This window comes from Rutilus rutilus (assembly GCF_951802725.1).
Source record: "Rutilus rutilus genome assembly, chromosome: 13".
NCBI classification, from domain to species: Eukaryota; Metazoa; Chordata; class Actinopteri; order Cypriniformes; family Leuciscidae; genus Rutilus; species Rutilus rutilus.
Genome location: NC_140218.1, coordinates 28002830 through 28027115, shown reverse-complemented (window position 1 = coordinate 28027115; position 24286 = coordinate 28002830). Strand labels below are relative to the sequence as shown.

General features: G+C 37.4%; 1 protein-coding gene across 1 annotated transcript in view; it reads left to right on the top strand.

Moving 5' to 3' along the window:
* The window catches only part of LOC311302985 (uncharacterized protein), a gene marked incomplete at its 5' end in the record, with an annotated part of 130476 nt that overhangs the window by 39860 nt on the left and 66330 nt on the right, over positions 1–24286 (top strand). Inside the window, 3 exons of the mRNA XM_084429188.1 lie at positions 17841–17990; positions 19611–19760; positions 20627–20854. Coding sequence (XP_084285314.1) covers positions 17841–17990; positions 19611–19760; positions 20627–20854 — 528 coding nt within the window. The remainder of the gene's footprint in view (positions 1–17840; positions 17991–19610; positions 19761–20626; positions 20855–24286) is intronic.

The following is a 24286-nucleotide window of genomic DNA, read 5'->3' as shown; positions in this document are numbered from 1 at the left end:
AAAATAAAGTTATTTACCTTCCGCAGCTGCATAATATGTCCGTTACACGTAGGCTACGTTGTTAAAATTCGTTGTCCATTTACATCCCGCAACTCGCTCAAAATAAAAATGTAACAGTACGATGCAAAATAATCCATGTTTTAAACAATGTAAAAGCCACAGAACCGAAGGAGGCTAGTACCAGAGACTATTTATTATGAGACATGCCACTTCCTCAATCCTCAATACAACTATATAAGGAAAACCCGTAACGGCAAAGATGGCGGTTGTGTGCACATGTCCCGCCCCTCCCGCTGGTAAGCCAATCATCTGCTTTTAAAAGTCAAGCCAGGAAACATTTAAGCCTATCGTCTGGTTCCACTGACGCATGCGCACAGTTGAGGTTTTGCGACAGCGGAGAGAGAGAGCGCCCCGGTCGCGCGCGCGCTCTCTCTCTCTCTCAGAGCCAGGCAAAAGTGTAAAAAAAGACTTCAACGTCTCCAAATTAAGCGCTGTCTTGCTCTCTCTCCCGCACGCGTATTAATCAAAATAAAACAACATTATGGTAAAAGGTCGGAAGACCGAAGTTTCATGTGAAGCATTCTGAGATTTTTTTTTCCTGAATTACCGCTGGGTGTGATTTGTGCTAAAATACGTTGCCTTATCTTCTCTGAAATGCATTCCGCACATTCAGCTGACATAAAATTACTCTCTAAATAAACGAAAAAACCTATCCAGTGATGTAATGTTTTCTGTGTTGACACTAACCTTGTGGGATGTCCATGTCCTAACTGCTGGGATAATCACACAACCGTATGACACGTCCAATTCGCGAACTAATGACTCTTTTGAACCGATTCATGTAAATGAATAGTTAAAACAACTTATCTATATAATACATTGTTATTACTGATAAAGTGCAAACCTGCTTATATTTAAATAATGGAGAACAATATTGACATTGATTATTGCACAACACCGGCATTCTGGATAGAGACGTAAATGAAGTTGGTGTCGTAAACTCTTGCGCATGCGTAGTAAAGTATAACCTGTGGGGAAAAAGGCATTTTAAACCTTATTTTGGGGCAAAGTCATCAAACTTTTTCAGCGATTTTTATCATATTTTACTGCTGTTTCTATACATGCAGTTTTTATGTCCCGGTGACCAGTTAAAGTGCAGTTCTGACTCTCTGCCCATTCATTTAGATAGGAGCCTGGTCTTGTTAGTCCGAAACATAGACTGTAAAAAAATATGGACGACGCCCCTTCGCTCTCTTCCATTGATGAGAACTGAAGCCGCCAGAGTCCCGATATGGCGCTGACATATTGGAACTTGAGTCTGCGCAGTAGCGATCTCGGGACCAGACCTGCGCAGTAGTGAGCAGGAAGTAAAGCCGCGATATCAACGCTCCGCCCTCACTCTCGCAGAATGCACTGAGGGAGAGTGGATTCTGCACACTTTTTTACAAATTGATTGCAGTTAGACAAGAGGCTTGTTAAAATATAGTAAATACAATCTCCTCAGTCCTCCGAAGATCCCGAAAAAATGTCCGTTGGTGCTTCAGTGACTACTTCGCTCAGAGAACCTGTCAATCACAGCTGTCAATCATGACGTTACACCACCGCATCACGTAACTAACTAAAAGCCAACTTATTTTTGAAACGGACACTTGAACTTACATCAGCGTGATAAAAATGACAGCAAATGAAATAAACCACCTTTGGAAAAAAGATATTTGAAGTGTAATTTAATTATTTAGTTGGTCTCACGTCCCGCTGAATAACAAGGGGAGGCGGGACTTATAACCTATACTAGGACCAGTCACCGGGGGGCGATCGAGACGTTTTGGCTTCACTTTTGAGGGCTTGTGCGGCACGCTTGGTCCGAAATAGCTGCCCGGAGGCGTTGCCAAGATGGCGGCCGAGTGGCACGACTTGCCTAAAAGGACTTTGCTAGTACTGAAGATCCTCCCGAGCAGCAGCAGCGCGCGCACACACACACACTCTCACTCTAACAGACGAATATTCAAACTTCAAACTTGACCAGTAAAAGGCGCGCATAGCTGCCATTGGCCAGATTCCTGGATGACAGTCTGAATAGCCAATCATGCTCAAAACAACTCGAAGAGACAGCCAATAATGTGGTAACATTGCAATTACAGGAAAAGATTACATGTTTTAAAAGAAAGAATATGAAAAAAATGTGCACGGCTATTTATTTAGTTGTATTTGAAAGCTGGCTGTTATATTTAATCAATTGGTTAAATGGTGTCTTCATTGCAGTGCATGATAAAAAAAAATAAACTTACAATAACATATAAATAATAATAATAAATTACACAAATAATATATACCATGTATAACAACATATATTTACCACTGCTCTGCCAAACAGCAGTTTAAAAGAGCAAACATATTATATATTAAACAGAGCAAACATGTAGGCTATTCATATACAATTCTGTATACCTACCTACATGAAAAACTAATGGATTGGTATCATGGTAACATTAGAGTTACATTCATGTGACCCATAATGATCCTTTTGCACTTTAACAAAATATTGACCTTTCCTTTAGAAACACTCTTATGCCTAATAATGTCAACTTGCTTTTCACCCTGTGTGGCACAGTTACACAACCTGTTGGTTTAGGGTAAATCCTCTGTCCAACACAACACTTTGGTAACATTGGCATAATTCTATACAAGTTGCAACATATACCCCGGGTTTCACAGGCAAGGTTTAAGCCTGTAGTCCCAGACTAAAATGCACGTTTGAGCTGTTTTACCTGAAAGCAACTTGCACTGACATATCTTAAAATATGTCAGTGCCATTGTTTTGTCTCAAGATGCACACCAGTAATGTTTCTTTTTCTTTTTTCTAAGGCACATTTTTAAAAGCTAATTAAATGCACTAAGGCCTAATCCTGGCTTAATCTAAACTCTGTGAAACCGGGTCTGGGTTAGAAATTAAGGGTTAAGGTTAACCCTAACCCTAACCCTTGTCTACAGACTTTTATTTAACAGCATGGATACTCCAAGGTGTTGACTGCAGTGGTTAGGCCTTTAGCGTTGATACAGGACGAATAACTTCTTACTGTGACAGTCTGTAATGTATTTTAGCAAAGAGTGTTTGTATGGATTGTCCCTAATTAAGCTAGAGCTATTGGTGCATTCAAGTCATGTCATAAAGATCGTATTTACAAGTTGAACGCCACCACAATGATGAGAATATGAGTAGGAAGCTCAGGATTTTCTTTAACCCCGATCTTGAAGAGTTAGGGGTGTGTCAGTGGGAAACATTGTGGGATACCACTATACTTAGGTATTTAGCAGTGACAATGAAGTAAGCTAATGCCTGCACAAAATATGATAGCATTAATATGTAACAGTATAATATGTGATGATAAAGTTTACAGTGGCTTCATTAATTTAAAACATTAAACAAAATTGTAAAACCTCATGAATACAAACTTCCCAGGAGGACTTAAATGCACCATATGTTCCATCGTGAACCCTGTTGGCCTGCTGTCAGACCAGCAAGCTCAATTTAACAATAATTGTGTAGTTTGATTGCTAAATGTTACATTTAAAATGTTCTAGTTTTGTTAACACGTCACATTACAAGAACGTTTTTTAAAAAAACACTCATCATCTCAGGTCTCAGTGATATCCTCAAAACATTTTACGAACGTTGATTTGATAATGTTCCTCCTCTGTTATTATGGAACATTGTGCCAATGTTTTACTGAGAACATTATATAATCTGTTATCTCAACAACATCCTCAAAACATCCTTAAAATGTTGCAATTAAAATGTTCTAATTGTGTTAACACATAACATTACAAGAACGTTTTATAAAGAACATTCAACATCTCATCTCTCAATGATATCCTCAAAACATTTTCCTAATGTGACAGAGAGAACGTTCTTCTTTTGTTATGACAAAACATTGGGACAATGTTATATTGAGATCATTGTACAAACTTTAACTTTAACAACATTCCCAAAATATCCTCAAAATGTTGCAAGTAGAATGTTCTAATTGTGTTAACTCGTCACATTAGAAGAACATTTTATAAAGAACAATAAACATCTCATCTCTCAATGATATCCTCAAAACATTCTACAAATGTGACAGAGAGAACGTTCTTCTTTTGTTATGACAAAACATTAAGACAACGTTATTTTGAGATCATTGTACAAACTTTAACTTAAACAACATTCCCAAAATATGCTCAAAATGTTGCAAATAAAATGTTCTAATTGTGTTAACTCGTCACATTAAAAGAACGTTTTATAAAGAACAATAAACATCTCATCTCTCAATGGTATCCTCAAAACATTTTCCTAATGTGACAGAGAGAATTGTTCTTCTTTTGGTTTTATGAAACATTGGGACAATGTTATATTGAGATCATTGTACAAACTTTAACTTTAATAACATTCCCAAAATATCCTCAAAATGTTGCAAGTAGAATGTTCTTCTTTTGTTATCATGAAACATTGGGACAATGTTATATTGAGATCATTGTACAAACTTTAACTTTAACAACATTCCCAAAATATCCTCAAAATGTTGCAAGTAGAATGCTCTTCTTTTGTTATCATGAAACATTGGGACAATGTTATTTTAAGATCATTGTCCAAACTTTAACTTTAACAACATTCCCAAAATATGCTCAAAATGTTGCAAGTAAAATGTTCTAATTGTGTTAACTCGTCACATTAGAAGAACGTTTTATGAAGAACAATAAACATCTCATCTCTCAATGATATCCTCAAAACATTCTACAAATGTGACAGAGAGAACGTTCTTCTTTTGTTATGACAAAACATTAAGACAACGTTATTTTGAGATCATTGTACAAACTTTAACTTTAACAACATTCCCAAAATATGCTCAAAATGTTGCAAGTAAAATGTTCTAATAGTGTTAACTCGTCACATTAAAATAACGTTTTATAAAGAACATTCAACATCTCATCTCTCAATGATATCCTCAAAACATTTCCCTAACGTGACAGAGAGAATGTTCCTCTTTTGTTTTTATGAAACATTGGGACAATGTTATATTGAGATCATTGTACAAACTTTAACTTTAACAACATTCCCAAAATATGCTCAAAATGTTGCAGGTAAAATGTTCTAATTGTGTTAACTCGTCACATTAGAAGAACGTTTTATAAAGAACAATAAACATCTCATCTCTCAATGATATCCTCAAAACATTTTCCTAACGTGACAGAGAGAACGTTCTTCTTTTGTTATGACAAAACATTAAGACAACGTTATTTTGAGATCATTGTACAAACTTTAACTTTAACAACATTCCCAAAATATGCTCAAAATGTTGCAAGTAAAATGTTCTAATTGTGTTAACTCGTCACATTAGAAGAACGTTTTATAAAGAACATTCAACATATCATCTCTCAATGATATCCTCAAAATATTCTACAAATGTGACAGAGAGAACGTTCTTCTTTTGTTTTTATGAAACATTGGGACAATGTTATATTGAGATCATTGTACAAACTTTAACTTTAACAACATTCCCAAAATATGCTCAAAATGTTGCAAGTAAAATGTTCTAATTGTGTTAACTCGTCACATTAGAAGAACGTTTTATAAAGAACATTCAACATATCATCTCTCAATGATATCCTCAAAATATTCTACAAATGTGACAGAGAGAACGTTCTTCTTTTGTTTTTATGAAACATTGGGACAATGTTATATTGAGATCATTGTACAAACTTTAACTTTAACAACATTCCCAAAATATTCTCAAAATGTTGCAAATAAAATGTTATAATTTTGTTAACTCGTCACATTAAAATAACGTTTTATGAAGAACATTCAACATCTCATCTCTCAATGATATCCTCAAAACGTTTTCCTAACGTGACAGAGAGAATGTTCTTCTTTCGTTATAATGAAACATAGGGACAATGATATTTTGAGATCATAGTACAACTTGTTATTTCAGAAACATTCCCAAAACATCTTTTGAATGTTGCAGTTAAAATGTTATATCTTAGTTTTCATATAACGTTATAGGAACATTTTTTTTAATGAGAAAACATCCTTAAAATGTTCGGTAAACATTACATTCAAATGTTTTCTTTAGAACATTAACCAAACTTGTAGGGAATGTTAGCGAAAGTTCTGAGAACGTTCCCTGCTAGCTGGGTAGTGGGCAGACTGACTTAGCCTAATGTATGTCCAGCCAATATCTCGATTGAACAGTACAAATTTTTAAATTACTGTAAATTGTTTTTCTATTCATGTTCCAAAGGTAGTAGTACGTTCCTAGTGATAGTCAGGTGAGATTTTGCATTATTCACCGGTAGTAAGTCATATAATGCCATTTTTGTACAAGCTAATATGATTCTTTAAGGTCTAAATTAAAAGTTTGTAATATACTTTAATTAAAAATTCTCATTAGTATTGTAAGAAAACACTAATTTTACCTGGTCAAAACCAGCTCTGTTTTCAGCAAGCCATTTAAGTGCATGTGTCTTTAAATGATAATGAGCTTTGCTCACCCCGCCCCTCTGTTCTGTGGGGCGTTTTGCCACAACAACACACGTGGAGTGTTGCCTTGACAACAGTTGAGGGTACATTTTGAAGAATGGCAGCGGGAGTCTCTGAGGACACTGTGCAACCGTATCAATTTGAACCGGAGTCGGAAAGCAGGACGTTTCTGAATGGTTGGTTAACGTAATGTCACTTTGATCTATCTTTGTGTGTACTGGCAGGGTAGAGTAGTGAGATACGAACGCTATGTGTTTACTGATGTATACGTTAGTTTATTGACAGATTGACATTGTTACAGCTAATGGTCATGAAAAAAAAAATTTTTCGGTAAATGTAGGCTTGTCAGTGATGCGTAACGTTATCTATGCAGTGTTAGGTATAACTGTCAGGGCTGAAGCACAAAATTTTTACTGATCTGTTTAAAAAATAACCAGTCTGTGAGACTATGACAGTCATTAGGCACATAAACAACACATACTTAGACAGGAGCTAATACCTTTTTCAATGTTCTCGTTTATAAAGCAGTCTGGTGAAATGATTCGCGCAAACATGAAAGCATTGACGTTGATCGTGGGGAATATTCCCTTCGAAAACAAAACTCAGCCACTGCGTCTTCAGCGGTTCGGATTTAGGAACATCAAAATGACTGCTGTGTTCCTTATTACACCCAAGAACAGAACACCACAATCGCTTAGACGCCATTCTGCTCCAGCGTATCAACAACGGCGGACTATGATGACAGCTCGCTCACGAGCGAGGGCGGGTCTGTGTTCAAACGCTGCTGTCAATCAACAATCGTGGGAGGGGCGTCCGACCGTGTGATGTCACACGGTCGAACAGCTTGATTTGAGAGAGGGGAAAACATAGAAGATAAATAAAAAAAAAACACTGGATGGATTTTTATCATTTTATGATGGTTGTGTACAGGCACTGCCAACACACATTTCAGTACAATCAACTTGTAAAAGTGCATTTACCATTATATGACCCCTTTAATTACAGTAATTTTTGTATAAAAAAAATAATTGTTTACTGTAAATAGGCTACATGAAGGGAGGTATTGGGACAATTTCACCTGTAGTAAGCCAGTCTAGTCACTAGGAACATACTACAACCATTTTGAACATGAAAAAACCCTTTTGGTGAATTACAGTATTTTTCTGCAGAATACAGGCTACATACATGAAAGGAAGTATTGTCCAAATTTTACTTGTAAGTCAGTCTTACAGGAACCTTCTACGAGCTTTGGAATTTGAAAATGTCTGTTTTTAAATATTAAAAGTAATTTAAATTAAAACAAATTATACGTTTTAACGCAGTTAGTGGAATTGGCAGACGTTCCCCTGTGCATCATGAGCCGTGGTTAGCGCGTCAAAGCATTCTCATGTAGGCTATAAATATGCAGCTATATATACGTAGGGCCTAGGTGATTTTCAATTAATATTTCATGTCGATATACAATGGTTGCATATTGTTAAAACTCATCGTGCTATAGTAAGACTATATAACAGTGGCAAGGGTCAAGGGAAAACAAATGTCCTGCGAAAATCATCTTTTAACATTTAAAAACAGAATTCCAAAGCTTGTATAGCCTACTATGTATACAATGTGTAGTCAGATAAAAATAAGCCTATAATATGAACGAACCTGCGGAATTTCACTTTTTTTTTTTACAGGAAGGAAAATGCCATTAACGTGAAACGTCGCGCTCATGGCTCTTGTCTGTAGGCTATATAGTTTTCCTCCCATAGAGCATATTATAAAGAAAAAGCTTAACGTCAATGCAGTAAGACGGTGATATTAAAACTCAGTAGCCAATACACCTTATTGAACAAGCAACGCGCTATTGCACGTTAAGCATTTTATAATGTTTTTCTATGGGTGTTGTTCATAATCTGATTTAATCTGTTTGCCTCTATAAAGTACGCTTTATTAATAAGGTAGGCCTATATTGTGTACTAAATTTGGTGCTTCAATATCACTCTCATTAAGCGTCTTAAATGGGGAAGAACGCTTGATTACGCTGCCATTGTCTGTTTTAGCAGACTACTGCCATCTAGTGGTAGCAGGTTTTCTCAGACAGCTGTGTGTGGATCGTGCAAGGCGAAACCGGCGAAATGAAAGTCTCAAAATCCAAATGAATCAAATAGGAATGACTCAGAGACGAGTCAATGAATGCACGCGTGTCACCTCATCCACAAATGCACATCTTACTTGTTGCATGCACAAATTTTGACCTACATTAATACAAAATTGAGGTTTTGTATTAACAACTATGTCTCTATTTCAACGCATTCTCATCCTAGGGCGTCATATACTGACGCTTTTGACATTTCGTCTACACTCAACGCACATGGCACCTTTTAGCGTCAATATGAGACGCACAGAGCTTTGTTCGGTTATGGGTAGGTTTAGGTCTGGGGTAGGATTAGGGTTAGACCGCTAGGAGGTGCCTTCTGGCCCATATCTATCTGCGTCTCATATTGACGCTAAAGGGTGCCATGTGCGTTGGATGTAGACGAAATGTCAAAAGCGTCAGTATATGATAGCCTGACTACGTCAGACTTCCTACTTCCGCTCAATTTCATTTCGCTTCTGTAGTCAGTCTGAGATAGCAGCCTATCTTTCAGTTTTCCAGCGGCCTTCGGACGGCCGGGCCAATCAACGAACAGAGGGCGGGCTGAGAACCGTGACGTAGACGCTGATTGTACCGTGGATGCGTAGATTTACTTCACATAATCTGCAAAAGTCGTTCACAGCCATGTTCACTCCGGTATTTCGCTCGATGGTTTTGTTTTCGCATCATACATGTGTTTACAGTGGAAGTTAGATGCGGCTGAGCATGCGCATAACACACGCCATAACCAAACGTCATGTGATTGGCTTACGGGTAACCAATGATTTTAAACTTCAGACAAGCGACCCCCCGCGAGAGAGAAAACACTTCTCTATTATGCCATTCCAGACTCTGTCTACGAAGCAAAGCGAACTTAGCGAAGTAGCAGAGTTTGGTATTACCAGGCTAAGTATATGACGCCTTGGGATGAGAACGGGCTGCTCTATTTATACAAAATGCTGCACATTTATGTCATTCTGGATTTTGCACACACAAGTTGTGTTGTATTGTATTAGTTTAAATGTAGTGACGCACATTTGTGAATTTGTCAAATAGATGGGTAGTTGTGCACACATTAATAATTAGCACCTGGCCTATTCATTTGTAGTTGTTTGTGTGTGGGTTGTGAAATGCTTAAAAACAGCGAAAAGAAAGTCTCAAAATCCAAATGAATCAAATGAGATTGACTCAGAAAAGACGTCAATGAATGCAGGCTTGTCACCTGATCCACACATGCACATCTTCTTTGTTGCATGCGCAAATTATGATACACTAATACAAAAGAAAACATTTGTATTCACAAAAATGTCTCTATTTGTGCAAATTGCTACACATTCGTTCAATTTTGAATTTTGCTCACGCAAGTTGAAAGGCATTTGGTTATGGATAGTAAAACATACCTGCAACATTTATCAAGTTCATGGATAATTGTGCTTGCACGTGTTAATCATTTTGATACTATATTTATCCCATAGAATTCGGCTCAAAATCGGACGAAAATCGCACAGTAGCTATGCCCGCCTTAATGGTCTGGTGGTTAGAAATTTTGCCAAGCGCGTCACAGAGGTTACAGGTTCTGATTAATCCGGATCGTATAGTTTTTTTCCCCTCATCAAAACCGAATATGTTCATCAGTGGTTACATTATATATCAAGCAGGGACACGTTTGTGTGCATTTTGTTTTGTGATTTCACTGGAACGAATAGTCTCCGGAACAGCGTTAAGTGATAGATTGAAGTGCGCATCCGTGTGAAGACTGCGCGAGCCACAAGAGAACATCCGCGCGGCCGCGCCACTGATAGCAGCAGCAACGAGCACTCTGCATGATTTCAAAAACAACACGTTTTAGCGCTAGATCGTCTCTTATTTAATAATGAACTAAATTAATGCTCTGCTAGTTAACTGGAGATGTTTTATTTAATTGTGATAGGTACATCCGTGCCTCTCGATGTTTCAAAAAGTGGTGGGGACAATATCGACCCTGAGAAAAAGTAGTGGGGACATGTCCCACCCAAATTACGCCTATGCTCACGTGTAGACCCGAATCAGAGCAACCTCCATGTCTGTTTTCAGACCTTCCCGCTTAGCTCTCTACAGCGCTGTACAGCGTTTCTAATATTAACGCGGATCCTAAAGCTCTTGCCCAGACATAACCCTTTATTTTCCAGTGTTTTCTTCTGAGCTTTTCTCTTTTGTATTGTGTCTCATCTCTATTTCTGCAGTCTTTCTTCAGTTCAAATCTCCCTCTTGATCGTTCTCTCTCCTCCACCGTCATACGCCACCTAATGCTGATTGGCTACACATTTGTTGTTGTGTCGGTCAGACTTCCAAACAACATATTTCAAAAACAACTTACCCAACCTTTAATGCATGATCTGTTTTAAAGCAAAGTATAGAGTGTATTTTATATAAACACTCACATATATTCTACCGGTCAAAAGTTTTAGATCGGTACGATTGTTATTAAAAGAAATGTTTTAAAAGGAATGTTTTTAAAAGAAGTATCTTCACATATATATATATATATATATATATATATATATATATATATATATATACATACATACATATATAGCCTACTACCGGTAGGATAGTAAAACTCAAAAGTTTTAGATCGGTAAGATTTTTAATGTTTTTAAAAGAAGTATCTTCTGCTCACCAAGGCTGCATTTATTTGATAAAAAAATACAAATAAAAACAGTCATATTGTGAAATATTATTACAATTTAAAACAGCTGTTTTCTATGTGAATATATAGTTAAGTGTAATTTATTCCTGTGATCAAAGCTGAATTTTCAGCATCATTACTCCAGTCTTCAGTGTCACATGATCCTTCAGAAATCATTCTAAAACATTTATGATTATTATCAATGTTGAAAACAGTTTTTTACATTTTTATTTTATGATGCTATGATGGATAGAAAGTTCAAAAGAACAGCATTTATCTGAAATGGAAAGCTTATAACATTAAACACTATTCAAAAGTTTGGGGTCAGTAAGAATTTAAATTTTATTTTTTGGGGAAATAAATAAAATAAATCAATACTTTTGTTCATCAAGGATGAGTTAAACTGATCAAAAGTTACAGTAAAGAAATGTATAATGTTAGAAAATATTCTATTTTAAATAAATGCTGTTCTTTTGAACTTTCTATTCATCAAAGAATTTAAAAAAAAATTGTACACAAATGTTTTCAACATTGAAAATAACAATGAATGTTTCTTGAGCATAAAATCATCATATTAGAATGATTTCTGAAGGATCATGTGACACTGAAGACTGGAGTAATGATGCTGAAAATTCAGCTTTGACATCTGAGGAATAAATTACATTTTAAAATATATTAAAATCGAAAACAGTCATTTTAAATTGTCATAATATTTCACAATAATACAGTTTTTTTTAATTGTTTTTAATCAAATAAATGCAGCCTTGGTGAGCAGAAGAGATTTCTTTTAAAAACATAAAAAATCTCTAAAACTTTTGACCAGTAGTGTGTGTGTGTGTGTGTATATATATATATATATATATATATATATATATATATATATATACTAAGGGTTAAATTCATGCACAAATGAGGGGTTTCCATTTAGTTTACTTAAGGGAAAATTATCATTTCGCAAGAGATTAGTTTCAGATTTGGGATTGAATGTAGTGCCCAAACTGGCCAACCCACACACTGTCATAGAAGACTGTCCGGTGGGATTGTATTGGATATAATCTAAATCAAACTATTGTGTATAGGAAAAGTATTAAAGGGATACTTCACCTCTGGAAAGATGAATGTGTATTTAAATTGTGTCATTTATGTAGTAGAAATGTGAAATTATTTTAGAATTTGGAGCCTTCTAGAATGAGAAAAGCCAGAAAATGTATTTTTGGCTCATGTGGATGAAAGACAACAACTCCCAGAATGCACTTGCTTCGCTGCCCTAGGAGGCCACTCCCAAGCCACACCTACCGGTTAGAGAGCAGTTAAACAACAAAGCTAAGCTACTAGTGAGTCTCCGTGACAAAAACTCCGTCTGCCTGGGTTTTTGAGATCGCACAAAATTGCCATTGATTAGCAGACCATCACCTGGTGTTAGAATTCCATTGACTCCCATTCATTTTGGTGTCACTTTGACAGCAAATAACTTTACATCTGAGGCGTTTAAAGACTCAGTTTTTCCATTATTTATTTCTGGACAGGAGGAGAAGCTCGCGGGCAATCGGGGGGAAGTGGAGGCAAAATGACAAAATAATTAATCAGAATACATAGCAAAAGTTTCTCCTGCTCCTAGCTCATGGACAGCTCCTACTCACACTCTCCATCTCTGCAAGTTTCGGAAGGGAATGATTCAGATTTCTCTTGGCACAGCTACTAGAAGACAGACAGGTTGCTCACGTCACATCTACGTCGTCAAGCTCAGTTTGAGTCTGCGCAGTACGCTCAGCCATCAGGAAGTGAGTGCTTCTAATTGACTTCACTTTTCTCCGTTGAATCCAATGGGGTCGCTGTGTCCATTTCTTTTACTGTCTATGGTGATTACTGATGCAGACGCACCAGTCTCGTATCTCTCACGGGGGAGCGGGAATTTTCTTAGCAATGGTATTGTGCACATGAACCGATCACTTGTTTAGAGTTCATGTAAACACTACATTCAGATTCACCAATCGGAATGGAATCAGTTAGATTGAAACAAAAGGTGTGCATGTAAACAATGAATGGCGACCGCAGGAAGCAAAAGCTGAATCCCGGACATTTTGGACGATCTCGACGGCCGGACATGTCCGGGAAAAAGAGAATGGTAACCCCTACTACTCAGCTTTCTCCACAGAATAAGAACCCGTTAGCTTAGCTTCCAAATAAAAGATGGCTGACACTGTTTGTACATTCAGTGAGAGTGAGTGAGTGACATCCCACGCTCTATGGGCGGGTTGAAAACATGCGGAACTAGCTCCTACTACTGGCTGTAGTTTCTAGCCTCTGGCCAAAAAATCCTCAGATGAAGCAAAATGATGATAATTGCGTCATCGGAGGATTTTTTCCAGATAAAAAAGACATAAATCTCTCGTCTCAGGGGGATATGAGGGAGGAAAGCATGGTAATGTGAAAATACTATAGGTTTTCTACTGATACAAAGCTTAATGCTAAATCCTGAAGTATCCCTTTATACTTCTTTGAGGCCATTGGAAACTAGTTTGTGTATTCTGAAAAAAAAAAAAAAAACCTGTTTGGCATCATATTCATATAGCCTAGAGCTCTCCCGATTGGCATCATAGCCTGGAGTTTGTCTTGTATCAGAACTCTCTGACTTCATTGGAACTTTTTAAAACATGCGGACGTGTTCTATTGTTCTCCAAAACAGATCATCCCGCCCCAAACTCACGCCATTGGTTGAGCGCTAACTTAAATACTCTCTCATCCTGAGACAAGTATGATTTTCCAGCAGTGGAGAGGTGGAGAGATGACAGCTCTAGTGTATTTCACTGTGTTATTGTGTTTGTCTGGATGCTTGAGCACAACAGAAGCTGCTCTAGGACGAAACACAGGTGAGAAGATCCATGTTCTTTAACTTCATTACGCAGCCTGTAGAAATGCTTGAACGAGTGTAACATAGGCGTCCGGAGAAAGTTGAATTTTGTACATCAGTTTAAATAATTCAAATAAAATTATATGTTAGTGTATGTATTTATAAACTGTCATAACTCAACCATGCTCTGGAGTTGGAAGGATCCTCGCTTGTGCGGGTGGACGTAATTATGTGTGTAATCGGGTGAAATGGCTGAATATGTGAGTAATGACTGGTGTAAACCGTAGCTACACAGACACAATCTGCTGCCCCGATGTTGAAGTTTTGTTTGAAATTGAGACCATTGTATTTAATGGTGGGCAGATCGAGGCTTCCTGGAACACTGAAACAGTAAACTCAAATGTGCTGTATTGTGTGGGGACTTCGAAACAATCCGACACCCGTCTCCACGGGGGACCCCTAGTGGTCAGAACAGTGTAAATGCAACAAAAACCCGGGCCAAACATGCATAAAAACACCTCTTAAAAATCTATTGCATTATATTTATTTTTTTATTGAAAGTAAAATCTTTCAAATGCAATTATCTAATCTAATAAGGTTATCAAGTGTCCATTTGTTCTTTTATCAATTCAGGGTCAGGGTTTGTTTTGTTTGTTCTATGAATGGCTCAGCTAAACAGGCCAATAAGAGACTATTAGCTACCATTATTCATTTTAATTATACTAATGTCTAATTAAAACGTCTACAAATAACTAAAACTGATCAGATATCTGGTAAAGCCATAGACTGTAAAACCCATAGATACTTGTTCATTGGTTCTTCTCATTGACTCATGATTCATGGGTTGACAGATCATCACCACCAGCGGTGAACCATTGAAATTTCAAAACCGTTATGAATGTTATACGTAATGAAGCCTCGTTTACTGAAATCCTGTGACTCTGGCAGTTTGAAACGCGCTCCTAACGCTTCATGAAGCAGTGTTTTGAAATTGCTATGACTAATTTTATCTACCGACTCCAATGGAGTTTGGTAGCGTTGTTGTTTGTGCGGCCTATGTCCCACCTAGTGGAAGAGCAGCGAGAGCAGCAGAGTGTATCGCGCACTGTGTTCATCAAGCTTTTAACACTTTACAACTATATTTATTACTGGACAAATTGAAACGGGTGGATGTAAATCCTTTTATTATAAAATGGTACTTACTTTTTTTAACAGACAGAACCCAGCAGGTGGTAAAAGGTTAATGAGATGATATCTGATTCTCATTATATCAGTACAGGATTCCCTCAAGTGTGTGTGTACACAATGGTTGTGTGAGCAAAAACATTAACAATTGCATTGTGAATTTCAGTGCTGATACTGCTATTTTTAGCTCATATAAAGATCAAGACGTCTCGTCTTGCCACTCTGAAATGAACCAGTTTGTAGAGTGGTGTGATGCCCACCTCATAATTGTGAATTTAAAGGGGTCATGAACTGGCTTTTTAATTATGTTTTTTCAAGCTGTACTGCAGAATGTGATTAGACACGGATTACACCATTGCTATGGTAGTTTGACAGTACAGTTGAAATCCAAGCTTGGACGTCTTTAAACGGCCATGAAGATCATGGGCAGAATTTAACCTTTTTATCGTCACACCTTGTGTGAAAAGTCTATGCTGAGAGAGGCACATCAAATTCTGTGTGATACAGCGCACACCCTGAACTGATGTTGCCATCGGGTAGGAGGTTAAGAATTCCATGTTGCAGATTAAACCGGTTTAAGAATTCGTTCATTCCTTCTGCAATTAAGCTGTTAAATAGCACTAAGTAAAAAAAAAAAGGAAAAAAAAAAAGGTTTCCTTCATTTTTCACAATTTCCCGGTTTAACTATAACAACTATACAACATAGAGAGCTATTTTAACTTATAAACTGGCTCTTTTTTTTTTTTGCCCAAGAGCGCACATTTAGAAAGATCTTGATAAATTAAAATTTCTTTACAGAGAATGGTAATTTGTTAATTCCACTAAATTAAGCAGTCAGAAGAGTTAAGCGCTCTCTCCCATCTCACTGCCATCACACTATAGTGGGGAAGAAATACAGTAAATGCAGTCATTTGTTTAGTAAAATGATTACCATTTTTTTCGCTAATGTGTTGAATAAAGGATTCAACTCGCTCATTAAGACTGACTTGCCGCCACCTACTGGCAGTTTTAGTTTCATAGTTCAAAAGTAGACAGTTTCTTTTCATTTAGGTCCAATTTCAATCATTTAATATTTCTTCTACATTAAAGGTTACATTTAAAACTTTAATCTCTTTACATAATTTATGCAATTACAAGTTGCTGTGCAAATCCACATGTCTGAGCTGCATTAAACTGTGTGTAAACCCAAAAATGGATTTTATTGATAATACTGACTTAATTTTATTGTTAAAGGGGTGGTTGATTATGATTTCACTTTTCTAACTTTAGTTAGTGTGTAATGTTGCTGTTTGAGCATTAACAACGTCTGCAAAGTTACAATACTCAAAGTTAAAAGCAAAGAAAGATATTTGCTTTTAAAGAAAAGGACTACAACAAACGGTTGGCTGGGACTACACGACATTCCTCCCGGGTTAGTGACATCACTAACCCTAGAATTTACATAAACTCCGCCCCCGGGAACACACAGTCCATGTTGAGAAGAGGAAAAGTTGTTGTATAAGAGAGTACATTTGTGAGTCAGCTCAAACTTTAGCATCCATCTTTTCACATGCAATAGAAAGTCACTCTGTGTGCATCTCACAACAGTTCCTATATAAGCGATTTATAGATTTATCATGACAGAATATCTTAATTGAAGATAGTTAACTCCACATCAGCAACATAAATTCATCAACTAACCATTCAGAGACGTTCTGTTGCATTCTACATGTTGTCACTTCTTCTTGAGTCTCTCCATCTTTGTCTGACTCCGTTTTAACATTAAAGGCAGAACAGTTTCTGTCATTTTAGTGTGTCTGCGTGAGGTAATAGCAGCTGCTAACACACAGGAGCTCTTGAAACCCCGCCCTCTGCAGCAGCTCATTTGCATTTAAAGGGCCAGGCACAAAACGGTGCGTTTTTGCAAACCCTCAAAAAGTGACAACTTTACCTTGCTATATAAAAATATCTGTGGGGTATTTTGCGCTAAACCTTCACACACACACTCTGGGGACATCATAGATATATTTTACATCTTGTGCAAAGGGCATTTTACCACCCCTTTAATACAGGTAATTGCCACACAGTGTCTTTGTATTCTGATTGAATTTTATTAAATTTAAGAAATCTGATATAAGAGTACACAGATATGACAATACATTTAAAAATACTGTAATGTTCATCTCTGCCAGTGTTATTTTGATCAGTCTGTCTCTGAGCACATCCAGTATTTTATTTTATTATAATGACTATATCACTGCTGAACTTTGACTTGACTAGGCATATTAAAGCATGGCTAGGCATTCATTGTTCTAGAAACCTCAAAGCATATTTTAATTAGTATATTTTGTGCTCGATGTTCTAGGTCATTTGTAGCGTATAGGTCCAAAACATAAACTCAAGCCCCCATAAGCCCTGTCCTGATTATAACCTGCTCAACTGCAAAATAACCAAAAACCCCAGTGAAAAAGACATTCAGCATTCAGTGATTTGGCTTCTCTGTCATGTGTCTGTATAACAGTAAAGCCAGGAGTCTGTCCAAACACAAAGTATGAAGCAGAAGTGTGTGCCTGGATACGTTTCGTGTCGTGTGCCGTTGACAGTGACTGTGCCAACAATGAGAAATGCTGCAGCAATGGATGTGGACTTCAGTGTATGGCTCCAGTTATAGGTATGGTATTATATGTATGGTATTATATGTGGTCAATAAAAAAAGTAACTAAATTGCACGTTTTCTGTAATTAAACGCAATGAATCGCACCTAGCATTCAAGTTCTTATATATTTTTTTTTAATCTCCAAATTAATTTAGAAACAACATAGACAGTGGGCTGATATTTCCAATATTTGTTTAATGGCATCTTTTTATGTAGGAGGGCCTCACTGATACCAATACTGATCCTGATTATTATAAAAAAAATTGCCATTAATGATAGGCATTCATCATTACAGTAGAATTAAAAGCAATACATTTTTCTATCAATATATTTAGTTTTTTTAGGCTTAATAACCAACAAAATAACCCAAAAAGTTAAAACCCAGTAAAAGACGTGCTCAAACTCTTGAAACTTTGCACACAGGTCAGAACCCGCGGCCATCAGGGCCGGGCTGAAGCTGGTACCCGGGCGTGGCAGGGGGGCCTCAACAGCGCCCCCTTGAATAGGGTCCGAAAACTTGGTCCATATATCAAACACGCTTGCATGAATTAATATGAATCTCGGTACACATATAGATCTCATCGGGCAGAACAACTTCCGCACTCTGTTATTAGCTCCGCCCAACAGGAAGTCAGCTATTATGGGTTGTTTGAAAAACGCATGCTGTGGAATTTGAAATACTCCTCCTAGAGAATTCATCCAATCACCACCAAACTCGGTGTGCATGAAGACAAGACATTGAGGATGATAAAATGCGGATGGATTTTTGATATCTCGAACGGTTTGGCCGTGGCGAGGAAATGAATTTATGGCAATTAAGGGACACAGGAAGTGTGTTATAACTTCTGCATACATTAACTGATCTTGATGAAATTTCAGCAGTGTGTTCGTTGTAAGAGGCCGATCACATGGATGTGACTATTGTGAGTCAAAGTTATAGCGCCACTAACTGGCAACAGGAAGTGTGTCACTTTAAAAATGCTTTGAAATCACCCTCTTATTTTTACCCGATTTGCTTAACATTACGTGTATAATGTAAACACATGGCAGATGTAGACCTGCGAAAGGATTATTGATATCTTAGATACTGTTGCCGTGGCAACGCATCAAACTTAAATTTTCTTTTTGGATGCTTTTGAGACTCTTCACATGCTTGAAAATGCATGAAACTCGACAGACACATCACATTTATTACCCAGTAGACATGTGAAAAGTTTCAGAAACGGGCGTGGTGCGTGGTGAGGGGCTCAGTAGAACAAATTCACAAAAAAAATAATAAAATAAACCAAAGTGGTGATTTGGGCCCCCCTAGCGTCCTGGGCCCAAATGCCTGATATACTCTGCACCCCCTAGACCAGCCCAACACCCCCACTATAAACGCACCCCTGACTACGGGGCTGTTAAATGCTTGAATCTGATTGGTTGATGAAGATTCTAAGGTATGCAATTATTTTTAGGGGAAAGCAGGCTAAAGTAGTTTCAGACAGGTCTTGACCACATTACATGTCCATATCACTTCGCCAAATGATTTCAAAGGCATTTTTTTCAAATAGCAAAATAACCAAAAAAGTTAAAACCCAGTAAAAGACATTCAGCATTCAGTGATTTGGCTTCTGTCATGTGTCTGTATAACAGTAAAGCCAGGAATGTGTCCAAGAAGAAAATATGAAGCAGCAATGTGTCCCCGGATACGTTTCGTGTCGTGTGCTGTTGACAGTGACTGTGCCAACAATGAGAAATGCTGCAGCAATGGATGTGGACTTCAGTGTATAGCTCCAGTTATAGGTATGGTATTATATGTGGTCAATAAAAAAAGTAACTAAATTGCACGTTTTCTGTAATTAAACGCAATGAATCGCACCTAACATTAAAGTTATTTGACATATTCCTATATTGTAGTAATTTCACATTTAATCTCAATTAATTTAGAAACAACATGATCTGGTTGATGGCTGATATTTCATTTTATGAAAGAAGGCATCACTGATACCAATACTGCTCCTGATGTCTCTATGAAATTTTTTTTTTTCTGTTAAAATTTTAGACATTAATTATAGGCATTCCTCATTACACTATAATTAAAAGCGATACATTTTTCTATTAATATATTAGGTTTTATTAGGTTTTAGTTAAATACAGCTAATCACTTCTGTAATCGCGATTTAAAAACATCAGTTAATCTTTTTATATTGTAGTAATTTCATAGCTGCTCTCCAAATCGATGTAGAAACAAATTAAAGACGGTATATTTAAATTTTTTGTTATAATGGCATCTTTTTATGAATGAAGGCCAAGATCACTGATCTTAATACTGGAACTGTCTCTGAATTTGATTTTAGTTTAAGTTGTATTATTAAATATTGAGACATTCAACACTACAGTATAATTGAAGGCTATAAATTTCAACATGTATTGTGCTTTAAAAAAAAATAAAATCTGCACATTAACCCATTATAATAATTTACATTTTATAAACCTTTACCTGTGGCATTCCTACCTGTCTAACGGGTCGAAAAATATACAGAAGTTGAACGGAAGTCTTATGAGTTTTGGAACAACGTGAGGGTGACTTATTGATGACAGAATTTGAATTTTTTGGAGAACTAACCCTCCAAGTAAATTCTATAATCTCTGGTACGCTTACCTTGAAGGTCGTCCCAAGACCCAGTGTGAGCAGGAAAGAGACAGTCTTCAGAGTGGAAACGGTGGTGTTTTTCCGATCGGAGCCTTCATCCCTCAGTGTGATGAGGAGGGTCAGTACAGGTCTGAGCAGTGCGATGGGTCCACAGGTTACTGCTGGTGTGTGGACAGTAGGGGGCAGGAAATAGCGGGAACCAAAACTCCACCTGGAACCCCGAGTATAAACTGTGACGAGCCTGGTAAGCATGTCTACTTGAACTTGAAGTTTTTTTGTAGAAAATTGTCATAGTCCTCTCTCAATAGGTCACATGTCCTATTTTAAATAACTATTTCTAATGTTTTTTACTAATTAATTGTCTTGGGATCTGATATAGAGAGGTAGCAAATGCTTTTTTGTTTTTTGGGGTCAGTTTTAAAGTTCTTAAAATAAGTCTCTTCTGCTCACGAAGGCTGCATTTATTTGATCAAAAATACAGTAAAAACTGTAATATTGTTAAATATTATTACAATTTAAAATAACTCTTATGTTATTAGGGCCCAAGCCCCGAAAGGGCGAAGGCCCTATTGTTTTCCTTAGGATTCTTTATTATTATTTTTCTGTCAACCTTTCGGGCACTTTTGGGGCCCTTAACATGCTCGAACTCTTGAAACTTTGCACACAGGTCAGAACCCGCGGCCATCAGGGCCGGGCTGAAGCTGGTACCCGGGCGTGGCAGGGGGGCTCAACAGCGCCCCCTTGAACGGGGTCCGAAAACTTGGTCCATATATCAAACACGCTTGCATGAATTAATATGAAACTCGGTACACGTATAGATCTCATCGGGCAGAACAACTTCCGCACTCTGTTATTAGCTCCGCCCAACAGGAAGTAGAGTATTATGGGTTGTTTGAAAACATATGCTCTGGAATTTGAAATACTCCTCCTAGAGAATTCATCCAATCACCACCAAACTCGGTGTGCATGAAGTCAAGACATTGAGGATGCTAAATTGCGGACAGATTTTTGATATCTCAAACGGTTTGGCCGTGGCGAGGAAACAAATTTATGGTGAGAAAAGTGAAACAAGAAGTGTGTTATAACTTCTGCATACATTAACTGATCTTGATGAAACTTCAGCTGTGTGTTCGTTGTAAGAGGCCGATCACATGGATGTGACTATTGTGAGTCAAAGTTATAGCGCCACTAACTGTCAACAGGAAGTGTGTCACTTTAAAAATGCTTTGAAATCACCCTCTTATTTTTACACGATTTGCTTAACAGTATGTGTATAATGTAAACACATGGCAGATGTAGACCTGCGAAAGGATTATTGACATCTTAGCTACTGTTGCCGTGGCAACGTATCAAACTTTAATTTTCTTTTTGGATGCTTTTGAGACTCTTCACATGCTTGAAAATGCATGAAACTCGACAGACACATCACATTTATTAGCCAGTAGACGTGCAAAGTTTAAAAAACGGGCTCAGTAGTGCCATCTTTTGACAAAAATGTGGGGTTAGTTTTATCTACAGCAACAAAACTCGGAATGTATATTGTTTTTATCAAGCCGGACAACTTTCTAATTTACAGTCATTAGCTCCGACCAACAGGAAGTCAGATATTTTGGTTTGAATGTGTCTTTTGGGTGAGAATTATTGTTTTGCAAGGTTTTGGGGGCTTTTGGGGCCCTTAACATGCTCAAAAACTCTTGAAACTTTGCACACAGGTCAGAACCCGCGGCCATCAGGGCCAGGCTGAAGCTGGTACCCGGGCGTGGCAGGGGGGCTCAACAGCGCCCCCTTGAATAGGGTCCGAAAACTTGGGCAAAGTATTTTTTGATTAAATGCAATACATTTGAATATGTATTCTCTCGTTATTTCATCTGACTCCATAAATGAAAAGGTTTTAATGATATCTGTGGATCATGTTTGACTATTCCTTTTAACTCTTTGATGAAAATAATAAATGATAAATGTCAATTTATTATGTCAGGTAAATGTATCATGCCAATTTCATAATCAATTCAAAGATAAACGATACAAAACATCAAATGCTCTGGAATAAAGAAAAGAGATGCATACCCAACATTAAGAAATACATGAGGCTGAGAGGTCTCACTCTCAGCCTCACGGGCTAATCTGAAATACAGAAAGGGCCCCGAACCCTTTGTTACATTTCATTATATAGTCAGGACCTTTTTCACTTGGAAACATGTACTAACAAAATAAATTTGCATTCAGAGGTTACACCTTTTGGGGGTGTGTGACCATTTGTCAGGAGATCACCTTCCTTTGTATGTAAGTTATCTTTAAACTCTTAAAAACCTTATTACCTTTTGTTTTACTTATTTGGAAATGAGACATTTGTACCAGTCACACTGTGACATTTTAAATGATACCAAACATGAAAAATACTGTGATAATCATTCACATTAAACTATAGATTTTTCTTGGGTGAATTCAGGTGATCTGAGCCTGAAAGAGAGGGGGTGGGGAAGAGGGGGAGAGATGTGTTCTGAGGTGAGACTTTGCCTCTCAAATGGTGAGTTCAAATGGTAATTTCCAGAGAGGTCCTTTGTCCTCTCAGGGTCTGGGTGCTCTTCAACCAGACTGTTCGGCAATTCCTAATTTCTCAATTCTTACAGTTTTCCCTCCTTGACTCTCAATGAAATTCAAATGAGTCCCTATGGAGTCACTGATAAACGTTTATTGTAATCCTTGAGATGTAACCCAAAAATTGTCTTTGCAATGTTAGCATCTGTAGAAGCTTGCAGAGGGCTGTGTTCACCTGCAGAACACATGGTCTCACCAGGTGTATGTAGCCTGAGTCCAGCAGGTGAATGAAAGCGTTCAGGTTTTCTTCCTGTGATCTTGTGATGTGAGCAAAGTTCGTAGAGTCAATCTGGACCTTTGTGACTTGTTCAGTTGACGTGTCATTCCTTTATGGAGAAACTTCTGCTTCTCTGGCACCTTCCCCGTGATGATAATCTGACCCTTCTTGACCAATCCTGTCACCTTCAGCGGTGCGGTTGTCTGGGCAGACCTCAGTGTATGAAGGGGTTCTCCTTGGTTCACACTGCTTTGTGTGAGACACCTGAAAAGCATCTTAAATGTCCACTTCACAATTGAGCACTTATGAACTTAAAGTCGTATGGAAATGCATGGGAACACATAATGCAACAAAACAAAATCATGTCATGTTCAATATAAAATATCATGTTCATGTCAGCAAGTGCGAATGGTACATCTGGTCTCAAGTGTTTCTCAAGGTCATGTATGGTAGGATGGTCCCATTTTAAATGTCCAATTCTTCACTACCACTGTGATGTTAAATGGTAGTGGAATTTAAATATTCTTGGTCTGAATTATTCAAAGGAAATGCAGCAAGAGTTCGGTGTAGCCTAAATAATAAAATCGATGGTACGCATCAATAAATCTTGTAATAACAGTAATAATAATATTCAATCACAATTAGGAAGAAATGCATGTATATATATATATATATATATATATATATACGTATATATATATAATAATCCCTTTGTTTGCTCATGAATCTTCCAATGCAAGCCACCTATGCAGATCTAAGAAGTGACTAGAAGTACATGTTTAGGCATACAAGAATGGAGATTGTTCATTCCTTGCAACAGTTTTGTGTGTGTGTGTGTGTGTGTGTGTGTGTGTGTGTGTG